Below are 17,933 nucleotides of genomic sequence, written 5' to 3'. Positions count from 1 at the left end.
ATATATTTGTGTTTACCAAAAAACTACAAATAGTTGAATAGAGTCTGGAATAAAGTCTTGGAAGCTAAAAGCGATCCTTTATACAATTCTTGATTCTAAATAAAACAATAATATTAACTAGAAGAATATATAAATGTACATTTATATAATATAGATTTTATTTCAACATATTAATAGGTTTAGAAGTTCATAAATAAATAACAATTTGAATTGGCTAGTTAGATTTTTGAGTATAATAAGAGCTATTGTAAGATGCCAATGAATACTTTAAAGACAATAGAAAAAAAGTTTTGAAATTAAATTTAATTATTTTGTTTTCCTTTTAATTAAAAAAGTTAACAAACTAAACATGTGCAATAACTCTAAAAAATTAATTTTCTTTCAATTTTTGTTAGTCAAACGTCTTTTAATATAATTCAGTTTTGTACTCTTAACCATACCTACCTCTTCGTAAGTTAATAATAATTATTTAACAAAATTATATATGTATTACATATACATTTGTAAAAATAATTGTAAATGCCCAGTTATTTCTACCATAGAGATGTATTAATGAAGTACAAAGAACTTAATAAGGGAAAAATTTATTTTAAAGTTGAAACTTTCCGTTTTTTCAAGAAGTTTATTTTAAGGATCGAAGAAGTTGTATCAAAACCTTACTATAGCATTTTTTAATGAAAACTAGAACTGGCACCTGAAAGAATTAAAAATGAACACCAACAATCTTATTGCATTTCGATCTAAATTAAATTCCTTTTTCAATAAATGTACTAAAACAAAAATATCCCAATGAATATAATTCAACAAATTTTAGCCGAGTTTTGTTGTTTTCAATAATTACTTATACATATGATTGTTGAATAATTCATCTACAATCTTATTTTTCTTTTATTTAAACGAAAAAATAATTAGATGTTAAATAATCTCAAAATAACCGCCAATATATAATTTAACAGAAATAAGATAAGTTAAGATATCTTTTATATAATATTAATATTTTAAATGAACTGTACTTAAAAAATATAAAGCCAAGAAAATATCATTTAGAATGTAACACGATATAATTACTTTCATCATCATCATCACTATTATCGGCTACGTCTTCATTCTCATAAGACCATACCATATCAACGCCAAATTTATTTCGATGAGCTAAATTTTTATATACATGCAGTTTACTATTGTCAATGTAAGACTCGCACGGATAACACCAAACTGACAAATCACTATAACTTAATGCTAAAGAATGACTGCTTTCTAAATTATGGTATAACATGTGTTCCATAACATAGCGTCCGCAAAGTGTTTTGGCACAAATTAAGCATAACCAATTTTCGATAGTGGAAGAGCATTCAAAGCATGGGGTAGTTACGTCTATTACTGTGAAAAGAAATACAAAAATGTAGTAAATATAATTCGTAACAATACAATATTTAAAACAAAAAAATATTCAAATATAAACAATAAAAACATAATGTCAATAAGTTCTATCAGAAATTACATTATAACTTTTTATATTAATTTGAATAGTACTATCATGGAACACAACATTTTGGTACTAAAGGCGGACGAAAATTAAGTGTGGAATCTAAGAGCGACTGGAAGTATAAAGACATTGAAATAAATAAATAAAATAAATTACTCTAATCTAAACAAAAATAAGTCGTTACCAACGTTACCTGAGATTTTTTTTATTTATACTTATCAATTGGCTGAAAATTATATTCATTTGATTTTTGATTTTCTGTTAAGATGTTGACTATCACACGATTAGACAAAATAATATTTATTTAAGCCAACGTTATTTTTATTTTTTTTTCATATTAGGGTCTGGTTAGGTTAGGTTAGGTTAACGTGGCTGCGGATTTAGAATCCACACACTTAGGCCAAGAGAAAGGCCCGTTGTGATACCACATGAATCTAAAGAATTACTTCTAACTAGTCGAACCATTTTGAGCTTTTTATAAAGCGAAGAAGATATTTGATATCCTTTTTAGCTAGTTCACTGGGATTATCAAAATAGTATTCCCCCACATGAAGTTTGCGTCTGAGTGAAAGAGCAAGTGCATAGGAGATGAGAGATTGTTTCCTCTTCTGCTTCGTCCATACAGCTCCTACAGAAGTCATTTGAGGCTACGCCAAGTCGTATTGCGTGTCTGCCTATAAGACAGTGTCCCGTAAGGACACCTATTAGGGAGCTAATATGAAGTCTGCTTTGAGATAACAAGTCTTTAGAGCGCTTTAGGTCCAGTGAAGGCCATATGAGTTTTGTGGCTGCGCATGTGGGTAAGTTGTGCCACCTAGAATTTGCTATCGCAATTTGTCTTGGATCCATCTGTATAAAAATGAATACTTTTGTTATCCAGGAGTTTTTTGTCTTCCCATTCATCTCTGGATGGAATGGATACCTGAAAGTTTTTTCCAAATAGGGGTTTAGGTATAGTGTAGTCTATGTACTTTGGTATAGAACCAAAGAGGTTCAAAATGATGGAGTGCCCCACATTGTTGTTGGTCCATTGAGATGAGGCGTCGAGTCTTATCGCTGTACTCGCTGCCACTTGTTTACTGAAGATGTCGAGGGGTGTCAGATGGAGGAGAGTGTCTAAAGCTGCTGAGGGTGTGGTTCTCAATGCCCCGATTATGCAGAGACATGCAGTGCGCTGAACTCTGCTGAGTATGTCGCAGTATGTGACTTTCTCCAGTGCAAACCACCATACTGCAACCCTGTACATAAGTATTGGTCGGATGACCGATGTGTATAGCCAGTAGGTTATGCGAGGTTGAAAACCCCAGCTTTCTTGCAAAGGAAAAGAGCTACTGTAGCTTTTTTAACTCTTTCCTGTATTAATTTTTGTCCAATATCAGACCAAGGTATTTGGCTTCATTGGTAAAAATTAGTGGTATACCTTTTATTGAAGGAGGTACAATTTTAGGGTCTGAAAGAATGTTAAAATTGGTACAGTGTAAGCCTATAACATAATTATTGTGTGGTTTTTAATTATTGTAGATCTACAAATGACGTCTATTTTACGTCAAAGAGTCAACGCGTTACAGTTAACGTTGACCTTCTAATAGTAGCTTCAGACTTTTTACTTTAATATTTTGCAGTGCGAAACAACTGTGTTAAAATTGGAAAAAAATGAGAATTTATGCATTTTTACCTATCTTAAAACATATTTTTCTATTATTATTATTATTATTATTATTATTTATTAACAAGATAATTATAAAATAATTACAATGGTAATATTGTTTAGTGAGCACAAGCTGCAGGGACTAACGGCTCTAATGTTTAGATACAATTTATATAGAAATATTTGATGCTTTTATAAATTCATTAATTATTAATATATTTTCTATGGATGGAGCCTTTAAAATTGATATAATAGATTTATTTTTAAGAATATCGTTTATGATGGAACTAGGTAGTGAACATTGTCCTAAGCCCAAAATGTGTTTTATATCGATGACTGCGTTGCATGTAGTGCAAATCGGAGGGTTTTCTTTACGGAGCAGATGTTGGTGGGTGGAGGATGTGTGACCTAAACGAAGTCTTATGAAATTTGTGTTCTCGATTTTTGTTGTAGATGTTGGGTAATTTGGCTTGTCTCGTTTTGGGTTAATGGTGACGTAGTGGTGAATATATGTTTTCCATTCCTCTTGATTCATTTTTGCATTGCCAATTTGAATAGCGTTAGCTAGGTCTTTTTTAGTGAATGTTTCAAAGAGGTAGAGTGGTGTTTTGTGAGCCGCAGTAGCAGCTTCGTCGGCATATTCGTTCTCTTGAATTCCTGTGTGTCCACATTATTTTAAGTTTTTTTGGTGAAAGAATGAGAATGTCTCTAATTTTGTTTATAACGGAAACATTGTATTTATCATTACGGATAGCGTTTATAACAGATATACTATCGGTTGTTATAATGTATTTACCCTTTCTTTTTAGAGAAGTTTTGGCCGCTTCCAATATAGCATGAGCCTCTGCCGTGAAAATAGAAGCTTGTTCGCATAGTAGACCCGTGCTAATGAGCAATCCATTCTCTTCGACAACCGCGAATGACACGCTTTCGCTTATTTTTGACCCGTCGGTGAAAATAAAAGACCATCCTTTTGATTTCAGTTCGTTAGAGATGTCATTGTAGATAGCACGGTAGTATCTGTTGTCAGTAATGCCTTTTCGATTGAAGTTAAGGTCTAGAATAAAAGAAGACTCTTTGATTGTCCAAGGTGGATGCAAGGCCTTATATTTGGAGTAATGTCTCAATGGAAGGTTCAAATCAGTTGCAACTTCAACAACTGTTTCTATTGCGGATGCTATTCTTTTAGGAATATGCCGGCGAATTGCTGACTTAAAACAGTTTTCAGCTATAGATCCGGATGAGAACGAAAGTTTGGCAAAGCAGTTTCCTCTTGTTTTTATAATTTGTTCTTCGATTGAGGGCAGTCCTGCTTCTGCTAATATGTTTTTAATTGGGGTGGTGGGAAAAGCGTTGATACTCCTTCTCGCTGCATGATGATACATCGGTTTGATGATTTTTAGTGCGGACTTAGGACAACTTCCGTATATACAAAGACCATAATCAATTTTACTAAGTAAAAGGGCTCGGACAACGTTACATAATGTGTTAATATGTGCACTACTTTTCTTACATGCTAAATAACTTATAATGTTTCCTCTGTCAGCCAGGCTCTTTTTAAGATTAATTATGTGATCATTCCATTTATATTTTTTATTAAAAGAAGTAGTAGTGTTTGAGAACAAGTTAGTTTTCGGCAAATATGCAATATTTTACATTTTTCTAGTGAGAGTTTAGCACCAGATGTATTCGACCAAACAAGAATTTCATTTATCAGGTTAGTGAACATTTCTTTAGTTTTGACTAAATCGTTGCATTTACTCAAGACATAGAGGTCATCTGCATAGATGCAATGGTCTAGAAGTTTATGTCTATCTACAATTATTGATAATTCTTGAAAGGCAATAAGAAACAGGACCACTGATAGCGGGGAGCCTTGAGGAATGCCGTTGTGAAGCTTATATGTTGAAGAGTAGGAGTTGTTAGTTTTTACACAGAATCTTCGGCTAGTTAAAAATGATTTTACGTATTGTATTATTTTAGGACCTACCCTCCAAGAGTGTAGCTTGTTCAGAACAAGATGTATCCCAATTTTATCAAACGCTTTCTCAAAGTCAATTGACAGGATTGAAACATGATTCCGGGATGATAGAGCATTTGTTGTGTAGTTATCAATATGTAAAAGTGCATCGATGCAACCCTTTTCTGGTTTGAAACCAACTTGATTGGGGCTAATTAGATTTTTTCTTTGTGTAAACCATTGAAGACGCCTCGCGATTATTTTTTCCATGATTTTAGAAATACATGGGATAAGAGAAATTGGGCGGTAGCCGCTAATGGTGGATATGTCTTTTTTAGGTTTTTGAATCGGAATAACACAAGCAATTTTCCAACTCAGAGGTATAACTCCAGTTGAAAAAATATTGTTATATAAGTTCAGTAGCCTACATTTTATTTCAAGGGGAAGGTTTTTTAGCATCGGGTAAGATACCCTATCCCGACTTGGGGTTTTACCTTTGAGTTTAGTAAGGCAGCTTTCAAGTTCTTTGAGTTCAATAGGGTTTTCGATATATAGAGCCGAGGTGTCAGTTGTGTGTATTTGCATGTTTTTATTGATGCAAACGTTTTTTTCTATACAATAACTGACCGGAAAATTAATATCACTCGAGTCTTCAGACCAAATATTAGCAAAGTAATTACAAATTTTAGAAGGATTAGAGATGGGGCCTTGAGGTGACACTATACATCTTATTATTTTCGAAGGAAAATTTCCTGTTAAACATCGGATGTTGCTCCATATTTTTGCGGTGGTTGAGTTTCTATTTATTGATAAAGTAAATTCATTTAAATTTTTGGCTTTGCTGATTTTAACTTGACGTCGAAAGGCGGCATTTGCTTTTTTATAACTAATTAAATTTAATTGATTATGGTTTTTTTTAAACTTTTTCCAAGCATTTACTTTAACTAATCTAAGGTTAGCTATTTCCGGAGTCCACCACGGTACAACTCTTTTATTTATTTTAGGATTAGATTGTGGTATTGATAAGTTAGCAGAATATCGAATTGCTTTAACCAGTAAGGCGGCTTCTTTGTTTAAGTCTGAATATACGGGTTTATTTGCCATGTATTTATTTATGTTAAATCCAAAACTAGGCCAGTTTGCTCGATCTGTTATAAATTTGGGGGAGTTAATAACTTGTGTATTGAATATTCCTAAATCAAAAGTTGTAATTAGTGGAAAGTGGTCACTATTGTGAAGGTCGTCTAAAGTGTGGGAAGTTGCTATTGGTAGTAAAGAGCCAGAGCAGCAGCTAATATCGATATGTGTCAAAGTGTTGTGGGTTGATAAATGCGTGGGCGAACCATCATTTAAAACTGAGAGGTTGGAGCTTAGAATGAAATCTTCTATAATAGAGCCTCTAGCGTTAGTTTTGGGCGATCCCCATAGTACACTCCAAGCATTTACATCTCCTGTTAGTAAAACAGGGGTGTTTATATGACACAGAATATCTATTAGGTCATTTTTGTTAAAATTTTGATGAGGTAAAATGTAAATAGAAACAATCGTTAATTTAATGCCAGATTGTATTTCTATAGCAAGGACTAGTAAGTTAGAGTTAATTGCTATCTGTTTGTGGGGAATGTTATTTTTTATTAAAACAGCAATACCCTGTTTATTCGTAAAGTTTGTTGGAAAATTATGAAAGTATCCTATATACGATTTTGGGACAACATGAGTAGATTGAAAAGAGCAGTGCGTTTCTTGCAAGGAAATAAAACAAGGTGAATGTTCCTTTATAAGAAGATTAAGCTCATCGTAGTTATTTGAGTAACCTTTCATGTTCCATTGAAGAACTTTCAGTAAATTTTGGATTTGAAGTGTGCGGTTTACTTTTATTTTCGGTTGTGATGTTATAGAGGAAGATGATTGTGTGTTGGTGTTAATAATTCGATCCCGCTGTCCGGTAGTCAAGGCGCTTGGGCCATTCCCATTTTCTATATTTATCCTTTTGGAGTTAAAATAGGTACATGAATTAGTATGACAGTATGTGTTTAGGTTGGCAGGTTGTTGCGTAGATCAAAATTTAAGAAAGTTTTGTTAAATTAATGTATTAAACCAAAAAGGTAACAAAATTAGTTTAAGAACCTACTATTCTCCTCACCCTTATTTTGGTTGTTTTACAAAACGGACAAATGCCTAAAGATTACTACACTATCTTCTTCTTGCTTCTTGCATTCTTAGGAAAAATGGCAAATGGTTTCGGCTTGTCAGGTGTAATTAATTATTTTAGTAATCACGTTACAAAAATGACATTCTAATTTTAAGGAATTTTATTAAGGAATAAAGATCAAAAAACCTTAACATTGAAGAAACACACATCAAATTTCAAATCAAAATTAAATTCATTTTTTATTTCTAACTAAATCTTTGTCAATTTTAATTTTCACGTCAATTACTATTGATTTATTTCTATGCTGCTAACATCAAATCTACTAAAAAGAGCTTTTAAATAAGTGACCATTAAAGCTGTTATTTGAACATGAATATATTTTCAATATAGTGGCTGGGATGCAACCCACACTGATAACTTTCCATTCCGATTAATTACTTAACTGTTGGATTTTAATAAAAAATAGGTAAATGTCGCAAATAATATTTTCTGTGAGATAAAACTAATTTGAAGCCAATGTTTTTAATTTTTAAAAAGGTATTTGAGGTAAAAGTACATTTTTACCAAGTATTAGTATTGTTTTTTTTATATTTTGTACAAAAACTGTCAATTAAATTTTTTTCATAATTTTACCAGATGCAAAAACGTTATTTTTCGTTACATAAAATTGTTTTGGAGATAAAATCATTTTTTGTTCGTATAATTTTCTAGGTGAACAATTTTTTGTTTTTCAGTTTTTTTGATTTATTAAAAAACGTTAATTTGAATTTTTCAAAAAAAATATATTTGTTTGGTATTGTTCGTGAGATATTTAGGGTTTACCAAAATATTTACCCTTTTTTCAAATTACTATGTCAAAAAAACCACCCACGCAATTTTTTTGAGAGCACTTTTAGCATCTTTCTACATTATTATCTGTATAACAAAATTTATTTCAAGTCCATATCTCTACTGGTTCTTGAGCTATGGACGACGAAAAAAAGTCGCGAACGTACACACGCAAGCACAGACAACTCTCTAAAAATCTTTTATTTCGACTCGAGGGACCTTAAAATTTCGAGAAATGTCAAAATTTTCAATTTGAAATATCGGACCCATTACAATATCTTCCTATGTTAAGTTAAAAATGTTCGCACTATTATTAGCATGGTTTTAAAATATTTGTCTCATTTGAAAATGATTCGAAACAAATAGGGAAAACCTTAATTTTGCTAATTGGCAACCATAAAAAGTTTATATTTTAATTTTTCTTCTATTTTTTGTTCTATGTGTTTTTTTAAAGGATTTCATTGCCAATCAACCAATCAAAAAAAAAAAAAAAAAAAAAAAACAAATTATACAAAATATACGAGTAAATAATAAATTATAACAAAAATGTATTTTTATTGACTCCCTCGAACTTTCACTGAATTTGAATACATTTTTCTCTATCTTCTGTTTTTTTAATAATCTGGAAATTTATTATTTTATATTGGAATTCTCACTCATTTTTGCACCCACCTCAATACATTCCACATGCAAAACATGTGAAACGAATTGTTTAGGAAGTCGTAAAAAGATGTCAGGTCGAGCGTTCCCTCTTCATAATAGTACTATTCAAATATATATACAAAGATTATAACTAGAAACTTTTACCTATTCCTATAATAAACTATTAACAAATACGAAGTGGAAGTGGAAAGTTTAATGCAAACTTGAATTCCGAAGGGATTTGCTAAGTATATATTGGGATTCGTAAAAGTTTTTGTAACGATAAAACTAGCGATAGCACTGAATATTTATAGCTCATGCTTTTCTTACTTTTTCAAATCTACATTAAGAAAGACTTATATAAAAATTAATTGCAAATAGAGAGAGAAAAATAAAATATTTGAATACCTTAACAAGTAAAAGAAAGGGATATCTATAGTTCTTTGGTAAGTTCTGATTTGAAACGTACTCAAATAAATGTAAGCATTTACAAATAATTAATAGGAGTTTTAAAAGAATGGTAAAGAGTAAACATGCTGGCAAAAAGAAAAAAAATCAAAAACAATTAGGTATAAGCAAAGTGCAAAGCAAAACAATATAATTGTTGGAAAAAAAAAACAATTCTAAATCAAAACTACTCAAATTGTCTTACTTGTCGGTGCATCCTGTGGACACAATTGAGATAAATGTGGACAAGTCTTTAACGGCACAACCGCAAACATCTCTTCATTTTGCAGTGCCTATTGAAAACCATTTATAAGTCTTTCAATTGAAATCGCTCATTTCTAAATTTTACCTCGAGATTCTCACTAACAAATTCCTTCAAAGTTTTTACCTTCTCAGCAGGTTTACTGGTCCCCGGCTGTTGTTCGTCATCAACTAGAGGAGGTGGTGGAGTTGGAGCTTTTCCAATTGAACCTCCTGCAGCGCCTTGAGCATCATCGGAAGTAATATTTAAATTTTTCAGTGTAGCAGAAAGAAAATCCTCATTATTATTTTCTCCTGAACATTCAGGTAGTTTCTTGTTGAACTTAAGGTGATTCCAGTAGCGCTGCTGCACCGTTAGACAGTTTTGAATTGTTTCAATACAACTACTATAAGCTGCCGAGGGCTTAGAAGAAATATTCGGCGTGCTTATCGGGGGTAATGGATCGCCAAGCAAAGACTTTGTACACATTGTCATAGCGTAAGAAATCGAATTCACATTATAGCCACCCTCAAGGCACACAATAATACGTCCATTTGCTAGGGCTGAAAGCCAATGTGTGAACAGGCCATATGCTTCTGGTGTTACTTTACAACCGCCCAGAGGATCACCAATCGCAGCATCGAAGCCAGCTGATACTAAAACAAGTTCTGGATTGAACTCATAAGCAATTGGCATGATCAATTGTTGGAATGCAAGTACATATTCAGCATCGCCCATTCCCTTCTACAATGAAAGAGTATGTAATAACTCACATGAACTTTCAATAAAGTCTCAAAACCACTTACTTTATTCCAAGGAATATTAACATTGAAGCCTTCACCCAGTCCTTTGCCTACAACATCATAATTGGCATCAGTGCTTTTGGGGAAGAAAGTTGCATTGTCGTATCTATGCACACTAATGTATAGAACATTCGGGTTATTCTCAAAAATATGTTGAGTACCATTTCCATGGTGAACATCCCAATCGACAATGAGAACTCTAAAACAACAAACAGATTATTTTTAGGATCAAAAAAAGAATAATTTTGTAGCTAACATACCTCTTCAGTTTGTGATCACGTATGGCATATTGTGCCGCTATAGCTATATTGTTAAATATACAAAATCCTTGTGGTACATCGGGTTCAGCATGATGGCCAGGCGGTCGAACAATACAAACTCCACTTCGCGATTCACCCTTAAGAACACTATCAACTACTTGTAATACTGAACCGGCAGCCAAAGTAGCGCATTCGAAAGTTTTTGGATGGAAGTATACTGAATTGTATTTTTCACCGATTGCCGCAAGTTCTTCTTTAGCACCAGTGCGACGCATAGAATTTAAATGAGAACGAGTATGAGCCAGGCATATCTCATCTGTTGTTGCATGACGCGATTTTAGTTTCTCCATTCGTTTTAGAAGGCCATAATCAAAATGCATGTCATAAATTGTCTTAATTCGCTTGGGTTGCTCGGGATGACCTTCTTCGAACATATTCTGATGTTCAAGCATCATTTCATCATAAACATAACAAACTCTAACCGGTGGCACTGAAAGATTCGTTTCTAAAAAAAAACATAAAACTATAATGAAACATTCACCGTTCATAAATATTTTTGAAAATTACCAGCTTTAAGCCATTGCAAACGTGCATCTAGTTTTTGGATTGTTTCTGGACTTTGAACTGGATAACAATCCCTTGTGGGAAACCTTTCTTCTAGAGGTGGACCTCCGATAAAAATTCGACTAACTTTATGTAAATCTGGCTGAGGGTTCACATTATTTAGTTCTTCCATGGTGTACGTCTGCTGGATCTGAAGACATCTCCAAAACGGACGATGAGCGTAAATGCAATTCAAAATTGTGTCCTGAACACTCTCACAAGGTGGCGTCAGATCTTCCACATAAAGAGGGCATGGGTCTCCAAGTAAAGTTTTGAGTGTTAGAGCGGCACCTTCTGCTAATGATTCCAGGCAGTAACCACCTTCCAAAATCACTGCTATTTTAGATTGGGCTAATTTAACGAAAGAATTAAGGAGATGGGGATAAAATGCAGGTGTCACTTCCATTTCGCCCTCTGGACATCCCAGAGCAGCATCATAGCCTGCCGATACAATAATGAGCTCTGGTTGAAACTCAACGGCAACTGGAATTAAGATTTGTTGATAAATAGCTAAATAATCGCTATTAGTCATTCCTGGCTGATTTAATGGAAGATTAAAATTATATCCCAAGCCTGCACCTTCACCAATTGCATCAAAATCTGATTCTTTAATATTTGGCCAAAAAGTTCCATGATCGTATCGATGAGTTGAAAAATAAAGGACTCTGATTTAAAGTAAATTAAAAAAAAAACATCAATTATTTAAAATTATGCCTTAAAAGAAGTACAATGGGGAATATAAACCTTGGATCATTGTAAAATAATCGTTGTGTTCCTTGGCCATGATGAATATCGTAATCGACAATCAAGATTCTCTGAAGTTTTAGAATATCCAATGCATACTGCGCTGCAATGGCCACATTGTTAAAGAAACAATATCTAGAATAAAAAACAAACATATACATAACTTTTACTTATAGATTAAAATGTATCATTGTACGGACCCATTAAATTCAGCTTTCATGGCATGATGGCCGGGCGGCCTTATTATTGCCATTCCATTTTGGAGACTACCATTGACAACATTTTCGACTAAATCAATTGTACAACCAGTGGCTAGGAGTGACAAATCGAATGTTGACTATTTTGTTAAAAACAAAACAAAACTTTGATTAGCTTATACATAATTTTTTGTGGGCGGCTAACTTTAGTCTTACCGGATGCAGGTAAATTGAGTCAAATTGAGAACTTAGATCTTCCAGTTTTGCTTCATCTTTCATGTTTGCAGTTGTCTTCAAAAGTTCATAATGCTCATCAGTATGCTTTAGAAGGATTTCATCTTTTGTTGCCCTTCGCGAAGGTATTCTTTGACACCGATCAAGAAGGCCCAACGACTTACATCTAAAAATAAAATAAGAAAAATGTATTTTATTTAAGATGCAAGCTGGTAATAATGTTATTTTATAAAGAATTCTTAAATTTTAATAAAATGTTTGATGATATTGTGAATAAATAGAAATATTAATCATTTTTGAAAAATGAGAAAGTGCATATTGTTGAAAGTATTCCTTTGAAATTATCAAAATAATTAATTTCCAGTCGACTTTAACACCCATTTTATTATGAAAATTGTTTTTTTTTTTTTAATTACAGTACTCATTGCGGATTAATAAAAACAGTAAAAGATGATTTTAGTCTTAAATCAAGACAACCCTATTTTTCTACCTTTTACCAAAATTATTTTCACATAACATTAAAATCTTAAGATATAAACAGTTATTTCGGGGAAAAACATATATTTTATGGAATCTCGATTTATTCGAGAAAATATGCGTCAATTAAAGGTGTAATGGTCATCTTCTGATGAGCCCAACCATTACATCGAGCCGAAACGCATATATGAACACTTTTAAGCTGGTTTGATTTAAATTTTTAAATCATATTTATTAAAACATATATACTCTTGTTACAACTGATTAGTTCAAGTCTAAACATTTTAGAATTTCCATGAACTTCCACAGCGTTTTCGACGTTGCTATAGCAGTTTCAGGAAAGCATCTTAATATCCTAAAATAACTCTTACAAAATGCCTTGAACAGACTAATACTTTGGGCTGATCGGTGTGGACTGGGTGGTAACCCACACAAAACCGATCTGGTCTTATTTTCGAGGAGATAAAAAATTCCATTTGTCAACCCTCCCTATATTAAAAGAATCCAATTAAAATTCTCAGACGAGGCTAAATACCTGGGTCTTGTCTTAGAAAAAAAACTAAATTGGAAACGCAACGTACAGGAAAGAGTCAAAAAAGCTACTGTAGTTCTCTTTTCTTGCAAAAAAGCTATTGGTAATAAATGGGGTTTACAGCCCAGAATCACGCATTGGCTATACACATCGGTAATCAGACCAATTTTAACGTACGGTGTGGCAGTATGGTGGACTGCTTTAGAGAAAGGTATAAACAGGGATAAGTTAAATAAAGTCCAACGTTCAGCCTGCCTATGTATAAGCGGATCGCTTCGCACGACCCCGTCTGCGGCTCTGGACACCTTGCTCTGCCTTACACCTCTTGACATTTTTAGCAAACAAATAGCTGCAAGCTCTGCTATTCGCCTCAATACTTCGTCGCAGTGGACTAACAACAACATTGGAAACTCCGTAATTCTAAGGTACTTAGAATCAATTCCAAAGCACACAAACTACACCATCCCCCAACTACAATTCGACTGAAACTTCCAAATTTCTATACCTACCAGATCTTTTTGGGAGGATAGAACATTCTTGGAGGATGAGTCAATCCATTTTTACACAGATAGCTCAAAAACCAAAGAAGGGGTTGGTGGAATTGTGTACTCCAACCATTGTAGCGTGTTCCAGGCGGATTAAAGAAGTCTTGTCTTGTCTCAAAGAAAACGTGATATCAACATCTGATATCCGTATTTTCTCTGATAGGCAGGATGCTATCAAATCTCTGGACTCTGTCTCTACAAACTCTATAACAGTCCATTGTAAACTGATGCTAATGCAAGACGCTGTGAGGAGGGCAGGCACCAGGTGGAACAACATCACCACGTGTCAAGCCACAAAAAACATCTGGCCAACACTGGATTTAAAACGTTCAAGGTGCTTGCTCTCTCTAAGCAGATCGCATATAAGCTCGATAATAGGTGTCATAACCGGACACTGTCTAATAGGAAAGCGCGCCACGAGACTAGGCGTATTCTCAAATGACTTTTGCAGAAACTATATGGACGAGGAAGAGGAAGAAATGGTTCTTCATCTTCTCTGCACATGCCCTGCTCTAGCTCGAAAACGCAAGAATTACCTAGGAGAGTTCTTCTTTAACGATCTAAATCATATCAGTATAATCAGCCTCTCGCGTTTCGTAAGGGACTCAAGCTAGTTCCATTTAGCTTAGGAGGAAGCCTCAAGATTCATGTGGTATCACAATGGGTCATTAAACTGGCCTAATTGTGTCCGTTTCCATCTTGGACAGCCACTATTACCTAACCCTAACCTAACCTCCACAGCCTTGTACACTCCTGGTTAGAAATGGGAAAACTTCTCTTTTTAAAATACAGTAATTGACAAAATAAACTGCTAATTTAGATTAAATCGTCGTCGCTCTATGAAAACTCCCTAAGTCCATTTTCCGCAAAAATGAAATAAATACACTAAGTTCATGCAAATGACAAAATTTATATTTTTTTAAAACTCCCTTAGCTTAACGATGCATAATTTTTAAATTATAAGGAATTAAAACTCAAAAAATCTATTAATTTGCATGGTGATTTCAAACTTTTAATGCAATTATCTCAAAACACAAAAAATGGACTTAGGGAGTTTTAATAGAACGACGACAAAATACTGTACTATACATGAATTATCTTGAGATTGTTATAAATTTGTGTGTGTTCCTATTGTCATTGATGTTTATCTCTTTATGTTTATTTTTCACAATAAACGTTAATTTTGAAAGCAAAAAGTATTATTAATTTTTTTTAAATTTATTATTAAGATAAACTTTAAAGAAAGGGATACAAAACTATAGATAACATAAAAAAGATATACGCAAAAAATATTAAATACTTTATGTACATCAAATAATAATAATAAAAGTAATATTTCAAATGGAAAGTAGAAGGATCATATATTTAGAATCGTCGCTATAAGATTTTTTAAAGTTATCAGTTTATGATGCCAATAAATCTATTAACGTAAAACTAAGCTGTGTAATTAAAAACTTTATTGTCAAGCTGCATGAGAGATACTAGGTATAAATTACCGGTAATTGGGACTTCACAAAAAGTAATCAAATAAAAACGGCGGCTTTTTTTGAAGCGCAAAAACACTACAATATAAGAAATAAATTACGGCAAAGAATTTATTTCTATATATTTGAAAAGAAAATATTATTTATATTTTTGTAAAAATTAAAATCTCAGATATGAAATCTTTTAGAGTAACTTTATTGTTTTCAAAAAAATCTTCTTGGCCATATCAAAAACACAACAAACGAATACACAATAACGCCCGATAGTTTGATGTTTTATATCGCGTTTGTGTTAATAGGTCATCAAACTTGAAGTTTTAATCAAAATATAAAATATCTTATCTATCAGAAAATGCAAGTAAATAACTAAAAACAAGTATACTAAAAGATTAAAAACAGCAGTTGAAGATAATTATGCTTTGTTGTTTTTTTGATGGTTTATAAATATCAACATTTTTATCAGAAATGTCTATAATTTCGTATCTCCTGTACGTGAACACTTTACAGCCTAGGATTAATTAAAAAAATGTTTTTATTTTTTATATTGCTTTTTTACGCCCATCTAGCTAGAGTCTTAACGAGTTGACCGACTTGAATTAAATTTACTACTCGTATATTTGCACATAGTCCATACATTTGGTAGAAACATATGTATATAGTATGTGGAATCTTACCTACACTATAAAGTATCTATTGCTATGAAATTTGCAAACTCTTTGTTAAGAAAATATTAGATTTTAACATTTTTTAAGTATTAGGCTAAAGGTCCCTAAAACATGTTTAAATACTACGCCACGTAGGTTTGAAAGTTTTATTTTAGGTAAATTATTGTTCTTAATAAATATTCAGTATAACTCTATACATACCTCTGCTTATATATTCATTAGCTTATTAAAGATATTATTTTTTACTATAGGTAAATATTACCTTTCTAATATCCTGGTAAATCGTTCAGGTCGTTCTGGATAGTTTCCATCCCAAAGACATCTGTGCTCGGACATAGATTCATCATATATAACCCCAGTGTAACCCTGCACAGAGTTTATTGCACTCATTGCCTAGGTATTTATATAAAAGATGATATTTTTATTTTAATGTAATGTAAACAAAGTGCTGAGACAACATAATAATACTACACTTACATTTTGGAAAATATCTTTAACAACAATCTCCTGTTGTGATTGTTGCTGCATCTTGAGCAACTTTGCTTTACGCTTTGCTTCTTGAAGTGTCGCGTTTGGACGTCGTTGTTCGACTGATTTTAGCATAGCTCGGGTTTGTATTTTAGCTTTTTGTGCTCCTCCGCGAGTTACAACCGGAGAGTTCTGATTCTAAAATATCGAAAAGCGTCAGTAGCTACATAGCTAGAGAAATTGTGAGTGAGACTAAAAAAGCTCATATTTAAAACAAAAAAAAAGTTACTGTCTTATTTTAAGTGGGAAATATTTGTTAGATAAATGTTTATTAAAACATAACAACTTACCATGTCAAATGAGTAATTTTTGTCAAATTTTAATACCACCAGTTAAATGTTTATGCCGTTAACCTTTAATAATAAAGACAAGCAGTTATTGATTATGATCTTATTTTGCGTAATGTAACTATTCATAGCCCAAAAATCATTACTGTGCAAATTGCGTGACCTTTTTTGTTGTGTATAAAAGATATTTGTATGAAAAACCCCTACGCACCATACATGATTTTTTTCTTTTGTTTTAATAAAATATTACAGAAATAAAACAATGAATGCCCACACTCTTTTACCAGTAGTTCTTATTCTTATTCTTGATTGGTCAACAAGGTTGCAATTTTGATTTTATTAACCTATATTTTTTTAGTTTTGCAATGAAGGTGATTTAATTTGGAGGAATGTTATTTATATGGGGTTTTCTCTATAAAAATAAAAATATATTTCTACCCGCCAGAAATTCCGTACACAAAACACGATTTTAAAAGACAGGTGTTGCAGACTCCTTGTAACCAAATCTCCAAAATATCATTCCGAATAGACGACAATGAAATGTCAAATCAAAGAAAAATGTCAAAGCAAAAAAATCACTGTTCATTTTGTTGGGAGCAGGGTTCAAAGAAAATACAATGATTGCATTCAGTGTTGAAGTATTTATAAGGATATCAATAGTTTTACACGTTTATTATGAATTAAGCTTATTAATTAAATTTAATTAACCAGAGGCTTTGAATTTTGTTCTTAAAAAGCCTTGCAGGGAGTCCTAAATCTTAAAACATGTATTTTAAAAAAATATAAGTTCTTCTCAAATAGTAGATTATCTTGTTTTTACTTGTTGAAAAAAATATGAAAATGTGTGAGAGTGAGATGATATGCTGGGTCGCTATGTACGTCCTTAGGAATGGACTAGTTCCCAGTACACTGATTCATTAAAAATTAATATAATTCCTTATTTTCAATCGGTCAATGAGTACAATAGCAATCATTTTATATTGCTACAGTGTTTTTTTGATGTTTTGTGAAGATATTATATCTCAAACAGGTGAATTTAGTTGCCTATACTTTAAGACTTTTGAAAATGCTTTACCTCGTGAAGCTAATCCGACATTACAGCCAAAAATGTATGAATTGATCATCGGAAATTTCATATGTTGTACCGAAAATTAATGCTGCTAATCGAGA

At 32.6% G+C, this 17,933-nt stretch overlaps 1 protein-coding gene across 5 annotated transcripts; it reads right to left on the bottom strand.

Moving 5' to 3' along the window:
• Nucleotides 1-118: 118 nt before the first annotated feature.
• Nucleotides 119-17,287, bottom strand: LOC129944644 (histone deacetylase 6). 5 transcript variants are annotated; one of them, XM_056054210.1, is made up of 13 exons: nucleotides 17,202-17,287; nucleotides 16,767-16,829; nucleotides 16,426-16,614; nucleotides 16,211-16,341; nucleotides 12,228-12,411; nucleotides 12,015-12,151; nucleotides 11,815-11,949; nucleotides 11,035-11,735; nucleotides 10,468-10,972; nucleotides 10,211-10,406; nucleotides 9,513-10,148; nucleotides 9,369-9,456; nucleotides 119-1,380 (listed from the first exon to the last, which is right to left on the bottom strand). In XM_056054210.1, the coding sequence occupies exons 2-13, from the start codon at nucleotides 16,767-16,769 to the stop codon at nucleotides 1,040-1,042; spliced, it is 3,246 nt and encodes a 1,081-aa protein (XP_055910185.1). In that variant the 5' UTR covers nucleotides 16,770-16,829; nucleotides 17,202-17,287; the 3' UTR covers nucleotides 119-1,039. The 5 variants fall into 5 exon arrangements, with proteins under 5 accessions (XP_055910185.1, XP_055910186.1, XP_055910187.1 ...); XM_056054211.1 differs by lacking the exon at nucleotides 17,202-17,287 and adding an exon at nucleotides 17,048-17,195; XM_056054212.1 differs by lacking the exon at nucleotides 17,202-17,287 and adding an exon at nucleotides 16,975-16,993.
• Between the last annotated feature and the right edge of the window lie 646 nt (nucleotides 17,288-17,933).

The sequence above is a fragment of the Eupeodes corollae genome, chromosome 2, assembly GCF_945859685.1.
Source record: "Eupeodes corollae chromosome 2, idEupCoro1.1, whole genome shotgun sequence".
Classification (NCBI taxonomy): domain Eukaryota; kingdom Metazoa; phylum Arthropoda; class Insecta; order Diptera; family Syrphidae; genus Eupeodes; species Eupeodes corollae.
The sequence above is the reverse complement of the archived record's forward strand: the minus strand, read 5'-3'. Positions and strand labels throughout refer to the sequence as shown.